This window comes from Tachyglossus aculeatus, chromosome 23 (genome assembly GCF_015852505.1).
Source record: "Tachyglossus aculeatus isolate mTacAcu1 chromosome 23, mTacAcu1.pri, whole genome shotgun sequence".
In the NCBI taxonomy this organism is placed as follows: Eukaryota; Metazoa; Chordata; class Mammalia; order Monotremata; family Tachyglossidae; genus Tachyglossus; species Tachyglossus aculeatus.
The window spans coordinates 7,946,785-7,963,790 of record NC_052088.1 but is presented as its reverse complement, the minus strand read 5'-3'; the positions used below and the strand labels follow the sequence as shown (position 1 = coordinate 7,963,790).

The following is a 17,006-nucleotide window of genomic DNA, read 5'->3' as shown; positions in this document are numbered from 1 at the left end:
GGGAGGTGGGGAGAGGCAACGGAGACTGAGGGGTGTGGGGGAGAGGAGATCGGGGAAGGAGAAGGGAGGAGAGGAGAGGGAAAGAGGGAGAGGAGAGGAAAGGGGAGAGAAGGAAGTAGAGGGGAGGAGAGGAGAAATGGGGAGGAGAGGGGAGAAGAGAGAGGAGAGAGGAGAGGATAAGAGAGGAGGGGGGAGGAAAGGACCTCCTGGGATCTCACTGCTGCAGTGACCGCCCACCACTCAATCGGATTTACTGAGTGCTTCCTATGTGCAGAGCACTGTACTAAGTGCTTGGGGGAGTACAATATAACAATATAACTGACATATTCCCTGCCCACATAAGCTCACAGGCTAGAGGTAGCTCACCTCTAGACAAGCCACCACTAGGCCGAAGGTCAGAGGCGGGGGCGTCAGCAAGGAGGACGGTAAGCCTCTCCTCTCCCCAGCCCGGCTCTGGATGGGCAGTGGCCTGAACAGACCAACAGCCTCCTCGCAGGCCTCCCGGCCTCCAGCCTCTCCCCTCTGCAATGCACCCGTCATTGCGCTGCCCTGATCACTTTTTTTTTCCAAAGCATCATCTTGCCCACATCTCCCCAGTCCTCCACACCCTCCAACGGTTGCCAACAGGAACTCTTGACCACTGACTTCAAGGTGCTCACTGGCTCTTCCCACTACCCTTCCTCCCTCTAATCCAGCTCACACACTTCACTCCTCTTACGCCAATCTACTCACTGTGTCCTGTTCTGAATTATCTCTTGCCACCAACCTCTTCCTCAGACCTTCCCTTCACCTCTGGCAGACGACTGCTTTTCCCAGCTTCAAAGCCCTCTGAACATCACGTCTCCAGGAGAACTTCCCTGGTTCATCTTTAATCTGTTCATCCGATTCTTTCCCCTCAATAATAATAATCATGGTATTTGTTAAGCGCTTACTATGTGCCAAGCACTGTTTTAAGCTCTGGGGTAGATACAAGGTAATCAGGCCCATGTGGGGCTCACAGTCTTAATCCCCATTTTCCAGATGAGGTAACAGGCACAGAGAAGTGTCTTGCCCAAGGTCACATAGCAGACAAGTGGCGGAGCCGGGATTAGAACCCACATCCGGGCTCTTTCCACTGAGCCTCACTACTTTTCTAATCATTATTAATTATTAATGCCTGTCTTCTCCTCTAGACCATAAGCCTATTGCGGGCAGGGAATGCATCTACCAAATATGTTGTATTGTACTCTCCCAAGCTCTTAGTACAGTGCTCTGCGTGCAGTAAGTATTCAATAAATACCACTGATGGATTGATTGGTAGCCCAACAACCCCCAGAAAGCCCCCTGCATCACTCCCGCTGTCCCCATCCTACCCAGATACTCCTGCTTTTCCTTGGCCAGCTGCAGCCCCTGGGTCTCCAGGCTCATGATCATGGCTTCTCCCAACTGAGCGTTCTTCCAGGTCCTGGGGGGAGAGACGGCAGGCGGGAAGGGCGGGAGTATGGGAGGGAGGAGAGAAAACCGCGTTCTAGAGGACGGGCCTGAGCTGGCCTTCCGGTCGCCCGCCGGCGTCCGGCGCCCCGTTGGAGGCCCCGAGGCCGACGGGCCTCGGGCCATCCGTGGTGTGGGGGAGGCTTAGGGAAAGGCCGGCCCTCTGCCCCTCCCCACATCCCTGACAATCCCCGTCCCCCTTCGCTCCCGACACCCACCCCTGTCCTCTGGCCATGGACCGGAATTTCCCGACTTGGGAGTGTGACCCGGATTTAGGTCCGGACGCACGGGGCCCCAGCCCTCCCAGGGACCAGTTGGGAGGTCCTCCCTAATGGGGCCCGGACAGTCCGGCGAAGCCCTTCTCGGGGGCGGGACGGGGGGAATCTGCCTCTCCTCCCCTCTGCTCCCCCCAGGCCCCCTCCCCAGGCCCCCCAGACGCTTACACTTTTCCAGATTCCTGCAGCATCTCCAGCCACTGCGCCTGCTCAAACTCAGACTCTGCTGCCAAAATGATGTTGCCCTAGGGGAGAGGGGTCCAGGCAGTGCCCGGTGAGAGTCCGAGAGTCCGGCCTGCTTTGGGGCCGCCTTCCGGCCCACCCTGGCTCTTCCCCTCTGCCCGCCCGGCCCCCATGGCGTGGCACACCAGAGCTAGGCCTGCTCTCAGCAGCAGGACCAGGACCACCCAGGGTCCCTGCCAATGTGCCCAGGTATGGTCACTTGGGTCCACTGAGGCAGGCAGGGCCGGTGGGAAGCAGCGTGGCTCAGCACAAAGAGGCCGGGCTTGGGAATCAGAGGTCATGGGTTCTAATCCCAGCTCTGCCACTTGGCAGCTGTGTGACTTTGGGCAAGTCCCTTCACTTCTCTGGGCCTCAGTTCCCTCATCTGGAAAATGGGGATGAAGACTGTGAACCCCACGTGGGTCAACCTTGATTACCTTGTATCCCCCCAGTGCTTTGAACAGTGCTGGGCACATAGTAAGCACTTAACAAATACCAACATTATTATTATTATTATCCCTCTTTAATATTATAATGTTGGTACTTGTTAAGTGTTTACTATGTACCAAGCACTGGGGTAGATACAAGCTAAACAGGTTGGATATAGCCCCCGTCCCAAATGGGACTCGTGCTCTTAATCCCCATTTTCATTCATTCAATCGTATTTATTGAGCGCTTACTGTGTGCAGAGCACTGTCCTAAATGCTTGGGAAGTACAAGTTGGTAACATATAAAGACGGTCCCTACCCAACAGTGGGCTCACAGTCTAGAAGTCTAGTCCATTTGACCTCTTTTGAAGGGGGTCCTCACTCGAGGGCAAGCTTCAACTAGACTGCAGTCACACACTGCTTCTTCCCCCCGAACCCACAGACCTCAGACATTCGCCCTCCCCGCCCCCCTTTGCCCTCCTCCTCCTCCCTCCCTCCCTCCTCACTGCCCAGGACTGTGAGCCCGTTGTTGGGTAGGGACCGTCTCTATATGTTGCCAACTTGTACTTCCCAAGCGCTTAGTACAGTGCTCTGCACACAGTAAGCGCTCAATATGATTGAATGAATGAATGACACAGTCACGCCCCCCCACCTATCCCTAGGATGGCAAGGACAGTTAGAATGGCTAGCGTGGCTTAGTGGCTACAGCCTGGGCATCAGAAGGACCTGGGTTCTAATCCCTGCTCCGCCACATGTCCGCTGTGTGACCTTGGGCAAATCGCTTCACTTCTCCGCGCCTCAGTGACCTCATCTGTAAAACGGGGATTAAGCCATGAGCGCCGTGTAGGACGTGGGCCCGTGTCCATTAACTTGCATCTCCCCCAGTGCTTTGAACAGTGCCGGGCACTGCTTAACCGATACCATAATTATTATTATCATTATTATTAGGATGGCCATGCAATGAGTTAAGGGAACTCCAGACTGCGCCTCAAACCCACTGCTCATTCATTCGTTCAGTCAGTCGTAATTATGGAGTGCTTACCGTGCGCAGAGCACTGCACTAAGCGTTTGGGAGAGTGAAACAGAAGAGCGAACGGGCACATTCCCTGGCTACAACTACCCAGTGAGTGACCAGAGGACGCAGTGATCTGATGGGCCTCACTGCTTCCACTCCCCAGCCTTGGGGAGCGGGGCTGTACTCACGTGGAAGTCCTCATGGGATATCTTCATCGCGTAGGGCATATTGGGTTCTTCTTTGGCCTCCACGAGGCAGCCCCCCAGAGGTATGACACCCTGGAGGAAGGATGAGAACCCGCCATCCCGGGGGGGACGGGTGGGCGGCTGTCACTGCCCACCTGCCCCAGAGCCCCATCCTGCTGATCCTGGGCTGGGGGCCGGGGGGTCTGGGACCGAAACATGCGGGTAGGGTGACGGGACAGCTGACCTTGACCCCTGCTCACCGCCCCCGACCCCCCGGAGGACCGGCGGCCCAGACCAGAGAAGCAGCGTGGCTCAGTGGAAAGAGCCCGGGCTTGGGAGCCAGAGGTCATGGGTTCTAATCCCGGCTCTGCTACTTGTCAGCTGTGTGACTTGGGGCAAGTCACTTCACTTCTCTGGGCCTCAGTTCCCTCATCTGTAAAATGGGGATTAAGACTGTGAGCCCCATGTGGGACAACCTCATCACCTTGTATCCCCTCAGCACTTAGAACAGTGCTTCGCACATGGTAAGCGCTTAACAAATGCCATCATCATCACCAGAGAAGGGTACAGAGGGCTATTAGACGCCAGAGGCGGGCACATTTCTCCCCACCCGGATAATCCCGGGAGACAGGAATCTGCTCCAGGCTGGGGCTCTAGGACTCCTCCAAGCCCCAAGTCGGACGGAGCTGCCCAGCCTTGCCCACTCTGCCCGGCCCTGCCCATCTCTATCCCCCCAGGGTAGGTGCGGCAGGAGAGAGAGGGAGAACGGGCCTCACCTTAGGGTGAATATTGAAATATTTATTGCTTTCAAAGCTCTTCCTTTCGTTCTCGGAGTAGTAGAGCAGAAAGCTCTCTTTGATGATGAAGAACCTGAGGAGGAAGAGGAAAGAGGACACTAGCCGCTAATGCCTGGTAATTGGTGGTATTGATGGTGTGAAGCGCTGTAATAATAATAATGGCATTTATTAAGCACTTACTATGTGCAAAGCACTGTTCTAAGCACTGGGGAGGTTACAAGGTGATCAGGTTGTCCCATGGGGGGCTCACAGTCTTCATCCCCATTTTACAGATGAGGGAACTGAGGCCCAGAGAAGTGAAGTGACTTGCCCAAAGTCACACGGCTGACAATTGGCAGAGGCGGAATTTGAACCCATGACTTCTGACTCCACAGCCCGGGCTCTTTCCACTGAGCCACACACTGTAGTGAGCGCTAGGGTAAATAACACTAAATTCAGATCATTCAAGCGCTCAGTACAGTGCTTGGCACACGGTAAGCACTCAATAAATACGATTTATTGGGACAGGGGCTGTCCAACACTATTGGCTTGTCTCCACCCCAACGCTTAGTACAGTGTCTGGCACATAGTAAGAGCTTAACAAATCCCATAATAATAATAATAATAATTATTAATTGGGTCCAGTGGGAATGTCGGTCCAGATGGGTCATGGGAGGGAGACTCAGGAGTTGCCTCGACAGGATGAGAAGATGAAAACGTAGCAACAGAAGAGGCCACTCACTGCTTCAAGCCGTGGCCAGTGGCCCCATAGGGGCCCGGCTGGGCCCCCACGCTGCCCCCCAACCTAACACAACCCAGCCCACCCTCCGTCTCAACGGATTCTCCCATCCCACGGATGCCCTCGGGCTCCGCCTGAAACTGAGAGGCTGTGTTGCCTAATGGGTGGCGCACGGGCCTGGGAATCAGAAGGACCTGGGTTCCAGTCCCAGCTCCGCCATCTGCCTGCTGTGTGAGAGACCTTCAGCAAGTCACTTAACCTCTCCGTGCCTCAGTTTCCTCATGTGTAGACTGCGGGCCCCATGTGGGACAGGGACAGTGTCCAACCTGATTAATTTGTATTTACCCCAGCACTTAGAGCAGTGAGTGCCACACCCATCCACGAGGCCATGCTGAGTGCTTACTGCGTGCAGAGCGCTGTATTAAGCGTGGGAGGGTACAATATAACAATTGGTAGATATGTTCCCTGCCCACAGAGAGCTTACGGTCTAGAGGGAATTGACTGATGCCAACTGATGAACTTATGCAACCCTCCCTGCCCCCCGCTCTGCCTCCCCAACTCAGAGCTGCTTCCTGTTTTGTTCTTTTTAATGGTATTTAAGTGCTGTGTGCCAGGCGCTGTACTAAGCGCTGGAGTACATACAATCTAATCAGGTTGGACACAGTCCCTGTCGCACGTGGGGCTCACAGTCTTATTCTCCATTTTACAGATGAGGGAACTGTGGCACGGAGAAGTGAGGTGACCCACGGTCCCTCGGCAGACAAGCGGCAGAGCAGGGATTAGAACCCAGGTCCTTCTGACTCCTGGGCTTGGGCTCTAGCCACTAGGCCACGCTGCTTCTCCTGTTAGCCCTTCTGAGACTTTGCTCCTGGCCCTTTTCTGCCCTGTCATCATCATCATCAATCGTATTTATTGAGCGCTTACTGTGTGCAGAGCACTGTACTAAGCTGTCCAGTGGCCACTGGTCCAGGGGCCATAGCCGAGCCCCACAGGCCCCCGGCTAAGCTCCGCAGCTGAGCCGCAAAGCCAAGCCCCACAGCTGAGCCCCAAAGCCGAGCCCCACGGCCCCACAGACCCACGACTCACAGTCCCACGCCCCCTCAGACCCACAGCCGAGCCCCTCAGCTTCACAGCCCCACACACTCACAGCCCCACAGCCAAGCCCCATGGCCCCACAACTGAGCCCACACCTCCACGGCCCAGCCCCACAGCCTGCCTTCAATCTGGCAAAGACCACAGGCCCAACAGTGCCCGCCCAACACTCCCGACGTCCGGGGCCGCCGAGAGATCGTCCCCTTCTCCTCTTCCACCTCCCCACGGGGCGCTTCCCGGGGCCCGGCTCGGGCCCGGGAGGGCAGGCCAGAGTTGTGCTGTGGGCAGGTCGGGTGGCCACGCTCTTCCCGCCCGGGAGGCCTTCCTCGGCCCGGGCTCCGGCCACCGGGTCCTGGCGGGAAGCAGCGCCTGTGGCCCGGGAGAAACTAATGTCTCTGTGGGGGGTGAGGATGGTGCGGGGGAGGAGGACACCCCCGGGGACACAGCTACCTTCTGCGGATTTCCGGAAAACCTTCACGAATGACATCCCATAGCCCCAGCCCTGCTTACCTCCCCTGGCTCCTGGGCCTCCCTTTCAGAGGGCCAGATTCCAGTGCCTCCCGGGACCCCCTAATTTCCACCACCGCCAACCTCCCACCTGGACTGGACTGGCTTGGGTGAGAAGGGCCAACCGCCACCTCCCTTAAAGGTCTCTAGACTGTCAGCTCAGGGTCCTAAGGGAATGTTTTGCGACCCCCCCGAGCCTATTGGTATTATGCTCTGGGAATGTTACTCCCCTCCTTAAAAATCTCCAGTGGCTACTAATCAATCTGCGCATCAGGCAGAAACTCCTCACTCTCGGCTTCTAGGCTGTCCATCCCCTCTCCCCCTCCTACCTCACTTCCCTTCTCTCCTTCTCCAGCCCAGCCCGCACCCTCTGCTCCTCTGCCGCTAACCTCCTCACCGTGCCTCATTCTCGCCTGTCCCACCATCGACTCCCAGCCCACGTCATCCCCCGGGCCTGAAATGCCCTCCCTCCACACATCCGCCATGCTAGCTCTCTTCCTCCCGTCAAAGTCCTACTGAGAGCTCACCTCCTCCAGGAGGCCTTCCCAAACTGAACCCCCTTTTCCTTCTCCTTCTCCCCATCCCCCCGCCCTACCTCCTTCCCCTCCCCACAGCACTTGTATATATATTTGTACAGATTTATTACTCTATTTTACTTTTTACTTGTACATATTTACTATTCCATTTATTTTGTTAATGATGTGAATGTAGCTTTAACTCTATTAGGTCTGACGATTTTGACACCTGTCTACATGTTTGGTCTCCCCCTTCTAGACTGTGACCCCTTTGTTGGGTAGGGACCGCCTCTGTATGTTGCCGACTTGTACTTCCCAGGCGCTTAGTACAGTGCCTGCACATAGTAAGCGCTCAATAAATACGATTGAATGAATGGGTCTCTTTGTTGTTCTATTGTCCTCTTCCAAGTGCTTAGTGTGGTGCTCTGCACGCGGTAAGCACTCAATAAATACGATTGAATGAACGGATAGGATTGAACGAGGACGGGGCCGGCTGGCCCGTGTCCTGGGGCTGGAGAAACTGCTTACTCACGGGCCCCGGCAGGACCCTGCAGTGTTTGCGAGTTTGCAGCAGTTGCCATTTCGCCTTTGAATATTGCGTAGACGTGGTTCTGTTCTGCAGGCATTTTCTTCCTCTCCATCCCCCCCCGTCTTACCTCCTTCCCTTCCCCACAGCACCTGTATATATGTATATATATTTGTACGTATTTGTTACTCTATTTATTTTACTTGTACCTACCTATTCTATTTATTTTATTTTGTTAGTATGTTTGGTTTTGTTCTCTGTCTCCCCCTTCTAGACTGTGAGCCCACTGTTGGGTAGGGACTGTCTCTAGATGTTGGGCTTCCCAAGCGCTTAGTACGGTGCTCAGCACACAGTAAGCGCTCAATAAATACGATTGACTGACTGACTGACCCACTGAGGCACCGGGCAAGCCCACACCCGGGCCATCGCTGCTCTGCCCGCGGCCTCTCCCCCATCCATCGACCCTCTTCTGCTGCCTGATCTCCATCAACAGCAGCAGCTTTCCCCCCTGCTCAGAGCTGGCAGCTCGGAGGGGGAGGTGGTGGGAGGGCCGGGTAGAAGCGGGGTGGCACTGATCCAGGCCGGGCCCGGGGAGGGCCACCCGTCCAACGGGCATCCCGGGCAGCCCTGGCCGGCTGTGGGCACCTGGGTCGGCGGGGCCCCTCCCCAGCTGAGCAGAGCGGCCCTGCCAGTGCCATCCTGCCCATCAGTTATTTATGGAGCTCTGGCCCCCACCGAGAGAGAGAGCGGGCATCGATCCTCCTAAATGAGCCACTCTACGGCCCACACCCCTTCCCAGCGGGCCCACAGACTCCGGCAGGCCGCGTAGGGAAGCCGAACCCCGGCAGAGGAGGGAAGGGGCGTTCATTCACTTCATTCGTGAAGCAGCGTGGCTCAGTGGAGAGAGCTTGGGATTTGGAGTCAGAGATCATGGGTTCAATCAATCAATCGTATTTATTGAGCCCTTACTGTGTGCAGAGCACTGTACTAAGCGCTTGGGAAGTACGAGTTGGCAACATATAGAGACAGTCCCTACCCAACAGTGGGCTCACAGTCTAAAAGGGGGAGACAGAGAACAAAACCAAACATACTAACAAAATAAAATAAATAGGATATGTACAAGTAAAATAAATAGAGTAATAAATATGTACAAACATATATACAAATATACAGGTGCTGTGGGGAAGGGAAGGAGGTAAGATGGGGGGGATGGAGAGGGGGACGAGGGGGAGAGGAAGGAAAGGGGGAGAGGAAGGAATCCCGGCTCCGCCACTTGTCAGCTCTGTGACTTTGGGCAAGTCACTTCACTTCTCTGGGCCTCAGTTACTCCCATCTGTAAAATGGGGATTAAGACTGTGAGCCCCCCGTGGGGCAACCTGATCACCTTGTAGCCCCCCAGTGCTTAGAACAGTACTTGGCACACAGTAAGCGCTTAATAAATGCTATTATTATTATATTATTCATCCATTCTATTGTATTTATTGAGTGCTTACTGTGTGCAGAGCACTGTACTAAGCGCTTGGGAGAGTATACTATGTCCATATAAATACAAAGCACTGTTCCGTATATGTTTGCACATATTTATTACTCTATTTATTTTACTTGTACATATTTATTCTATTTATTTTATTTTGTTTTGTTGTCTGTCTCCCCCTTCTAGACTGTGAGCCCGCTGTTGGGTAGGGACCGTCTCTATATGTTGCCAATTAGTACTTCCCAAGCACTTAGTACAGTGCTCTGCACACAGTAAGCGCTCAATACGATTGAATGAATGAATATCGGGTAGGGACCATCTCTAGATGTTGCCAACTTGTACTTCCCAAGCGCTTAGTACAATGCTCTGCACACAGTAAGCGCTCAAAAAATACAGTTGAATGAATGAATATTGAGTAGGGACCATCTCTATATGTTGCCAACTTGTACTTCCCAAGCATTTAGTACAGTGCTCTGCACACAGCAAGCACTCAATAAATACGACTGAATGAATGAATGAATTAATTAATTAATGTCTGTCTCCTCCTCTAGACTATAAGCTCGCTGTGGGCAGGGAATGTGTCTGTTTATTGTGATACTGTATTCTCCCGAGAGCTTGGTACAGTGCTCGGCACAAGGTAAGCGCTCAATAAGTACGATTGAATGAGTTCCAAAGAACCATGACCAGACAGTAGCCCGCTAGGAGCTTACAGTCTAGAGGAGTTGGGGGGGCTGTCCAGGCTGTCCTGTCCCCCACCCCGGCCCCAGCGCAGGGGAGGCTCCCGGGGAGACTCTTTGATGGTTTGGATGCTGAGAATCAGCATGGCCTAGTGGGTAGAGCCCAGATCTTGGAGTCAGAAGGAGCTGGGTTCTCATTCCGGCTCCGCCGCTTGTCAGCTGTGTGACTCCGGGCAAGTCGCTTCACTTCTCCGGGCTTCAGTTGCCTCATCCGTAAAATGGGGGTTAGAGACCGTGAGCCCCCCATGGGAGCGACTTGCCCAAGGCCACACGGCAGGCAAGTGGCAGAGCGGAGACGTCCAGGCCCGGGCTCTACCCACTAGGCCACGCTGGGAGCAGAGAGCCAGGGCAGAGGCCCCTGGGCGTGGGTTGAGCCCAGAGCTGCCACAGAAAGGGCCTGGGGCCTTCAAACCGGCCAACTGCGGCAAACTCTCATCATCATCAATTGTATTTATTGAGCGCTTACTATGTGCACAGCACTGTACTAGGCGCTTGGGAAGTACAAATTGGCAACATATAGAGACAGTCCCTACCCAACAGTGGGCGAGAGCCCGTTGGTGGGTAGGGATTGTCCCTATCTGTACTTTCCAAGCGCTTAGGACAGTGCTGTGCACACAGTAAGCGCTCAATAAATACGACTGAATGAATGAATGAAAGGAGGGAATGTCTGGGGGTTGTGGGGGGAAAGGCAGGGACGTCCGTCATTTCAACCGTGGACGGGGGAGCAGCATAGTGCAGCGGCTAGAACCGGAGCCTGGGGAGTCAGAAGGACCTGGGTTCTAATCCCTGCTCCGCCACTTGTCTGCTGGGTGGCCTTGGGCACAGTACATCACTTCTCTGGGCCTCAGTTACTTCATCTGTAAAATGGGGATTAAGACCGTGAGCTCCATGAAGGACAGGGACTGTGTTGGACCCGATTTGCTTGTATCCACCCCAGCGCTTAGTACGGTGCCTGGCACTTAAACATTATTATCATTATTATGCCTGGGAACCCTAGGACCAAATGGGGGCTCAGACCAGCAGAAGGGGGGGGGGGGTCCCCTTAGCCACCCTGCTCAGAAAGGGTAATGATTTTGTGATATTTGTTAAGCACTTACTACGTGCCAGACACTGGGGTGAATCGAAGCAAATCGGGTAGTGTTCCTATCTGCAATTTATTTATTTCTATTAATATCTGTCTCCCCCTCTAGACTGTAACTTTGTTGTGGGCAAGGAATGTGTCTGTTTATGATTGACTGACTGACTAATGTGGCCTAGTTAGTGGAAAGAGCACAGGATTGGGAGGCAGGAGACCCAAATTCTAACCCTGGCTCTGGAACCTGCCTGCTAGGTGACTTTGGGCAAGTCACCTAACATCTCTGGGCCTCAGTTTCCTCGTCAGTAAATGAGGAATAAATACCTGCTCTCACACCCCCTTAGACAGTGAGGCCCATGTGGGGCAGGGACTGCCGTGAGACCTTGGGCAAGTCACCTCACTTCTCTGGGCCTCAGTTCCCTCACCTGTAAAATGGGGATTGGACTGTGAGCCCCACATGGGACTGGTTCCAACCTGATTTGCTTGCATCCACCCCAGTGCTTAGTACAGTGCCTGGCACACAGTAAGCGCTGAACAAATATTATTATTATTATGTGGGATTGTTGTTGTACTCTCCCAAGCGCTTGGCACAGTGCTTTGCATGCGGTAAGTGCTCAATAAATACGATCGAATAAATCCTACTGAATATACCCCAATTCTTATCACAGTGCGTGGTACATAGTAAGTGCTTTCCAGATAGCACAGTCTGAATAATTATCAAAGGGGCCAGGTTACTGACCCCAAATCTATTTTAATATTTACCCAGAAGTGACCCATTTTATTGCTGCCTTAGTGATAGAGAAATCCTGACACGTTTCCAGGAGAAAATGAAAGGGGTATAATTAGTGCACCCAAACCACCGGGCCCCTTCGTACCGCATCTCCTGACCCTGAGAGCTGGGAATTAACTGAAAGGCAAGCCAGAGGGGAGGACCAGGGCTGAGGCACTGAGGAATTGGAGAGCTTTGGGATTAAACTGCCTCTCAGCCATCATCCCCTCCCTCCCCTCGAGTTCCGGCTGGTTCAGGACCCTCTTATTCCGTCCATTTGGTTGGCGATTTGGCCTCTTCCTCCTCCTCCTCCTCTCTTCCCTGGCTTCCCCTTCATCTCTCCCACCCGCCACCCTACTTTCTCCGCTCCCAGGCTTCCTCCCGTTCGTTCATTCATTTAATGGCATTTATTGAGCATTTACTGTGTGCCCCTCTGCTCCTGCCCTGGGTTTCTGCTCCTCTCCAAACCTCAGTTCCCCGCTCCCTGGGGGCGAGGGGGAGAGGAACGGACCAGATGCTGTGCCAGCCTGTGAGCAGGGCACTTCTAGCAATCCGGGAAGGTTTTCCCTCTGTACCCAGACCCATCCCCAGCCCGGTGAGCCCCAGGAGAGGCTCCTGGAAGACTTTGTTTCCAATTGCCTCCCTATGGAACCAGTGACGATCCCTAGAGGGGTGGGCTGGGGGAGACAGGACCCGCTCTGACCTCCCGGCCCAGCCTGGGGCTAGGGGGTCCCCAGGGGAAAGGGGGCATGGGAGGGCCGGAGGGGGATGGGGTCTCTCTCCCTAGGACAGCGGGACTTCTCCAGCTCTAAGGAGACTAAGTCTCTCCGTCTGCCTGCCCAAAGCCAAACTTCTCTCCGCCAGGACCCTCTCAGTCAGAGAAGCCCCCCTTTCCCTTCCTGCCGCTGGAGAGGGTGGGGATGGGGCCTCCTTGAGCTTACAATGGGAGGGGGCTGGTGTTGAAATCCTGTCCTCCTCCCCCCAAACCGTGACCTCTTTCTCCCCGGATCTCAAAGCCCCTGCCACCTCTGAGTCCCATCCCAGCCAGAAGACAGAACGGAAGGCCCCTCCACTCACCCAAGGTCAACCAAGGATGGGCAGCCGGTCAGCAGTGGCTGTGTGTGTTGTGTGTATGGGGAAATAGAATTCGAGACTCCCAATATCCAGTTGGGTTTCGCCTCCAGTCCACCAAGCACCCACCCAGAGAACAGCCCGACCGGTTTCGGCCGACCCATCGCCCCCGCCCCGTCCCCCGGCCCCCTCACCTCCTGGACCACTTGGCCGACGGCCGGCCAAAGGGCCTCTTCCAGAGCACGCCGTACAGCTGCACCTTGGTGTTGATGTCCAGCGCGTCCGCGTCCGCCTGCTCCATGGACGGGGAAGGCGACACCGAGTTGGACTTGGCCGTGAACATCCTCTTCCCGCGTGGGCCGCCCCCTCCCCGCCCCGACTGGGTCTTCCAGGCGGGTGGGGAGGGCCGCGCTCCGCCGCAGGGCCCGGGCTGGGCCAGGTGGACGGCCGGAGAGACAGCCGGTCCTCGGCCCTCTCAGTCGACCCCCGTCTGCCGGGCCTGGGGATGTGCAGGGGGAGAGGCTGCCGGAGATGCTGACCGCATCAGAGCGAGAGGACCAGCAGGCTGCGAGAGGAGGAGAGAGGTTGGTTAGCCGGAGGCCGGGTGATGCGCTCGCCCTGCCCGTGGGTAGGGATGGGGAGGAATGGTGGGGGGGGGGTGGTGGAGAGAGCAGGGGAGGGGCGGAGGGAGAAGGGAACGGATGCTGCCGCCACCGGCTCAGCCCAGATGGGAACCTGCAGGGGGGAGGGACTCCAGATGGTCAGCCCCGGCTAACGGGACCGACAGATCCACGCTCTTCCCCGACTTGTGGCCCGTCGGAAGCGCCCTGGAGCGGATACATCCAAGGTGGGATGACCAGGATGCCGGCCGGATGGGATAAAGCCGCCGTTTCTTTACACCCGGGGGTGGTGAGACGTGGAGGGTAGGCAACCCCTCCTCCGCCCTCCACCCTCGCCCGGGACCAGGGGGGTGCCCGCTTCCAGAACGAGGTGGCTACTAAGATCGCTCAGGGATGACGACGCTTTTCACTCACTCTGCTACCTGCCCATCCCAGTTCCCACGGGAATCAAGCATGAGTGTCCTCTCCCAAGTGCTTAGTGATAATAATGTTAAGAATAATGATGGTATTTGCTAATCACTTACTATGTGCCCAGCACCGGTCTAAGCGCGGGGTAGATACAGGGTAATCAGGTTGTCCCACGTGGGGCTCACACTTTTAATCCCCATTTTACAGATGAGGTAACTGAGGCACAGAGAAGTGAAAGTGCCTTGCCCAAGGACACACAGGAGACAAGCGGGGATTGGAACCCAGGTCCTCTGACGCCCAGGCCAGTGCTCTTTCCACTAAGCCATGCTGCTTGCTGTGCACACAGTAAGCACTCAATAAATACCTTTGATCAATTGATTGACCGCCTGGCAGTGTGGCCTGGTGGAGAGACCACAGCCCCGGGAGCCAGGAGACCTGGTTTCGAATCCTGGCTCCACCACTTGCCTGCTGTGTGACCTTGCGCAAGTCTCTTTACTTCCAATTGCCTCAGTTCCCCCATCCGTAAAATGGGGATAAAATACCAGTTCTCCTCTCCCCTCCTTAGACTGGGAGTTGCAAGAACAGTGCCTCAGTGCTTAGAACAGCGCCTGGCACATAGTAATCATTTAGCAAATACCCTAAAAAAAATAAAAAGTGGGACAGGGACTGTGTCTGATCTGATGACCAGCAGTTGGTTGCTTGGGACACAGTCACTGATTAACCAAAACCACACCTCCTGTTATTCTGACGGAATTATAATTGTGGTATTTGTTAAGCCCGTACTATGTGACAAGCACTGTACTAAGCGCTGAGGCACTTCCAAGGCAATCAGGTCCCAGATGGGGCTCACGGTCCCCAAAGTAGGAGGGAGAACAGGGTTTGACTCCCCACTCTGTAGATGAGGGAACTGAGGCCCAGAGAAGCGAAGTGACTTACCCAAGACCACACAGCGGGCGGGAGGCGGAACCGTGAGTAGAACCCAGGTCTTTTGACTCATTCATTCATTCAATCGTATTTATTGAGCGCTGACTGTGTGCAGAGCACTGTACTAGGCGCTTCAGGCGTGGGCTCTTTCCACTAGGCCACGCTGCTTCTTTAAGAGAGAAGCGCTAAGATAAAATATGCGGAGTATTGGAAAGGGTGGGTGAGTTTTCCTCAGTTCGAGGTTGCACAAAAATGTGAGTTGTGTGTGTTATCAGCCAGCTGGGCTCCTTATCTTTCCCTCCTAATCTATCCTGCCTCTCCTGGCCTTCCTCAGCTCCTCCCTGACTACAGTTCCTCAGCAGCCCCCAGCCTCCCCTGAGAGCAAGGAAGTAATACAGTAAGCACTTAATAAATACGATTGAATGAATGAATGAACTGGTGCTTATGTGTGAGGCCTGTATTGTGGGTCAAGCCCTGGGCTAAGCACTGAGGTTGATAATAATAATAATAACTCAATTGTATTTGAGAGCTACTGTGTGCAAAGCACTGTACTAAGCACTTGTAATAATATTTATAAAAACTTCCTCTCCCCCTCCCCATCCTCCTGCCTTACCTCCTTCCGCTCCCCACAGCACCTGTATATATGTACGTTTGTACATATTTATTACACTATTTATTTATTTTACCTGTACATATTTATTCTATTTATTTTATTTTGTTAATATGTTTTGTTTTGTTGTCTGTCTCCCCCTCCTAGACCGCGAGCCCGCTGTTGTGTAGGGACTGTCTCTGATGCCAACTTGTACTTCCCAAGTGCTTAGTACAGTGCTCTGCACACAGTAAGCGTTCAATAAATATGATTGAATGAATGAATGTTGGGTAGGGACCGTCTCTATATGATGCCAACTTGTACTTCCCAAGCGCTTAGTACAGTGCTCTGCACACAGTAAGCGCTCAATAAATATGATTGAATAAATGAATGAATGAATGTTGGGTAGGGACCGTCTCTATATGATGCCAACTTGTACTTCCCAAGCACTTAGTACAGTGCTCTGCACACAGTAAGCGCTCAATAAATGATTGAATGAATGAATGAATGAATGTTGGGTAGGGACTGTATATGATGCCAACTTGTACTTCCCAAGCGCTTAGTACAGTGCTCTGCACACAGTAAGCGCTCAATAAATACGATTGAATGAATGAATGTTGGGTAGGGACTGTCTCTATCTTATGCCAACTTGTACTTCCCAAGCGCTTAGTTCAGTGCTCTGCACACAGTAAGTGCTCAATAAATATGATTGAATGAATGAATGAACAGCGATTTGGTACTTGTTAAGCGCTTACTATGTGCCACGCACTGTTCAAAGCGCTGGGGTAGATACAAGTGAATCAGGTTGGACACAGTCCCTGTCCCACATGGGGCTCACAGTCTAAGTAGGAGGGAGTAGGATTAATCCCCATTTTACAGATGAGGAAACTGAGGCACAGAGAAGTTTAGTGCCTCGTCCAAGGCCACGCAGCAGACCAGTGGCAGAGGCGGGATTAGAATCCACGTTCTCTGTTTCCCAGGTCCGTGCTTTGTCACTAGGCCAAAAGTTTGCTTCTCTAGGAGATGCAAGATAATGACATTACCTACGGGGAAGCAGCGTGGCCTAGGGGATAAAGCCCATACCTGGGAGACAGAGGTCATGGGTTCTAATTCCGACTCTGCCGCTTGTCAGTTGTGTGACCTTGGCAAGTCGCTTCACTTCTCTGGGCCTCACTTCCCTCATCTGAAAAATGGGGATGAAGACTGGGAGCACCATGTGGGACAGGGACTGTGTCCAACCTGAGCAGCTTTTATCTACGCCAGAGTTTAGAACTTTGTTCGGCACATAGTAAGCGTGTAACAAATAAAATTACTATTATTATTATTATTGTTACAGTCCCTGTTCCACAAGGGGGTCATGGGTTCATATCCCGGCTCCACCAACTGTCAGCTGTGTGACTTTGGGCAAGTCACTTAACTTCTCTGGGCATTGGTTACCTCATCTGTAAAATGGGGATTAAAACTGTGAGCCCCCAGTGGGACAACCTGATCACCTTGTGACCTCCCCAGCGCTTAGAACTGTGCTTTGCACATAGTAAGTGCTTAATAAATGCCACTATTATAATTGAGAAGCAGTATGGTTTAAGTGG

At 53.8% G+C, this 17,006-nt stretch overlaps 1 protein-coding gene across 1 annotated transcript in view; it reads right to left on the bottom strand.

Annotated features, from left to right (window-relative positions):
* The window catches only part of PLEKHD1 (pleckstrin homology and coiled-coil domain containing D1), a 29,860-nt gene that overhangs the window by 11,404 nt on the left and 1,450 nt on the right, over positions 1 to 17,006 (bottom strand). The window contains exons 2-6 of the mRNA XM_038765647.1: positions 13,071 to 13,441; positions 4,372 to 4,465; positions 3,599 to 3,688; positions 1,914 to 1,990; positions 1,353 to 1,444 (exon numbers count right to left, since the gene is read on the bottom strand). Of these exons, the coding sequence (XP_038621575.1) occupies positions 1,353 to 1,444; positions 1,914 to 1,990; positions 3,599 to 3,688; positions 4,372 to 4,465; positions 13,071 to 13,219 (502 nt within the window). The 5' untranslated portion in view covers positions 13,220 to 13,441. The remainder of the gene's footprint in view (positions 1 to 1,352; positions 1,445 to 1,913; positions 1,991 to 3,598; positions 3,689 to 4,371; positions 4,466 to 13,070; positions 13,442 to 17,006) is intronic.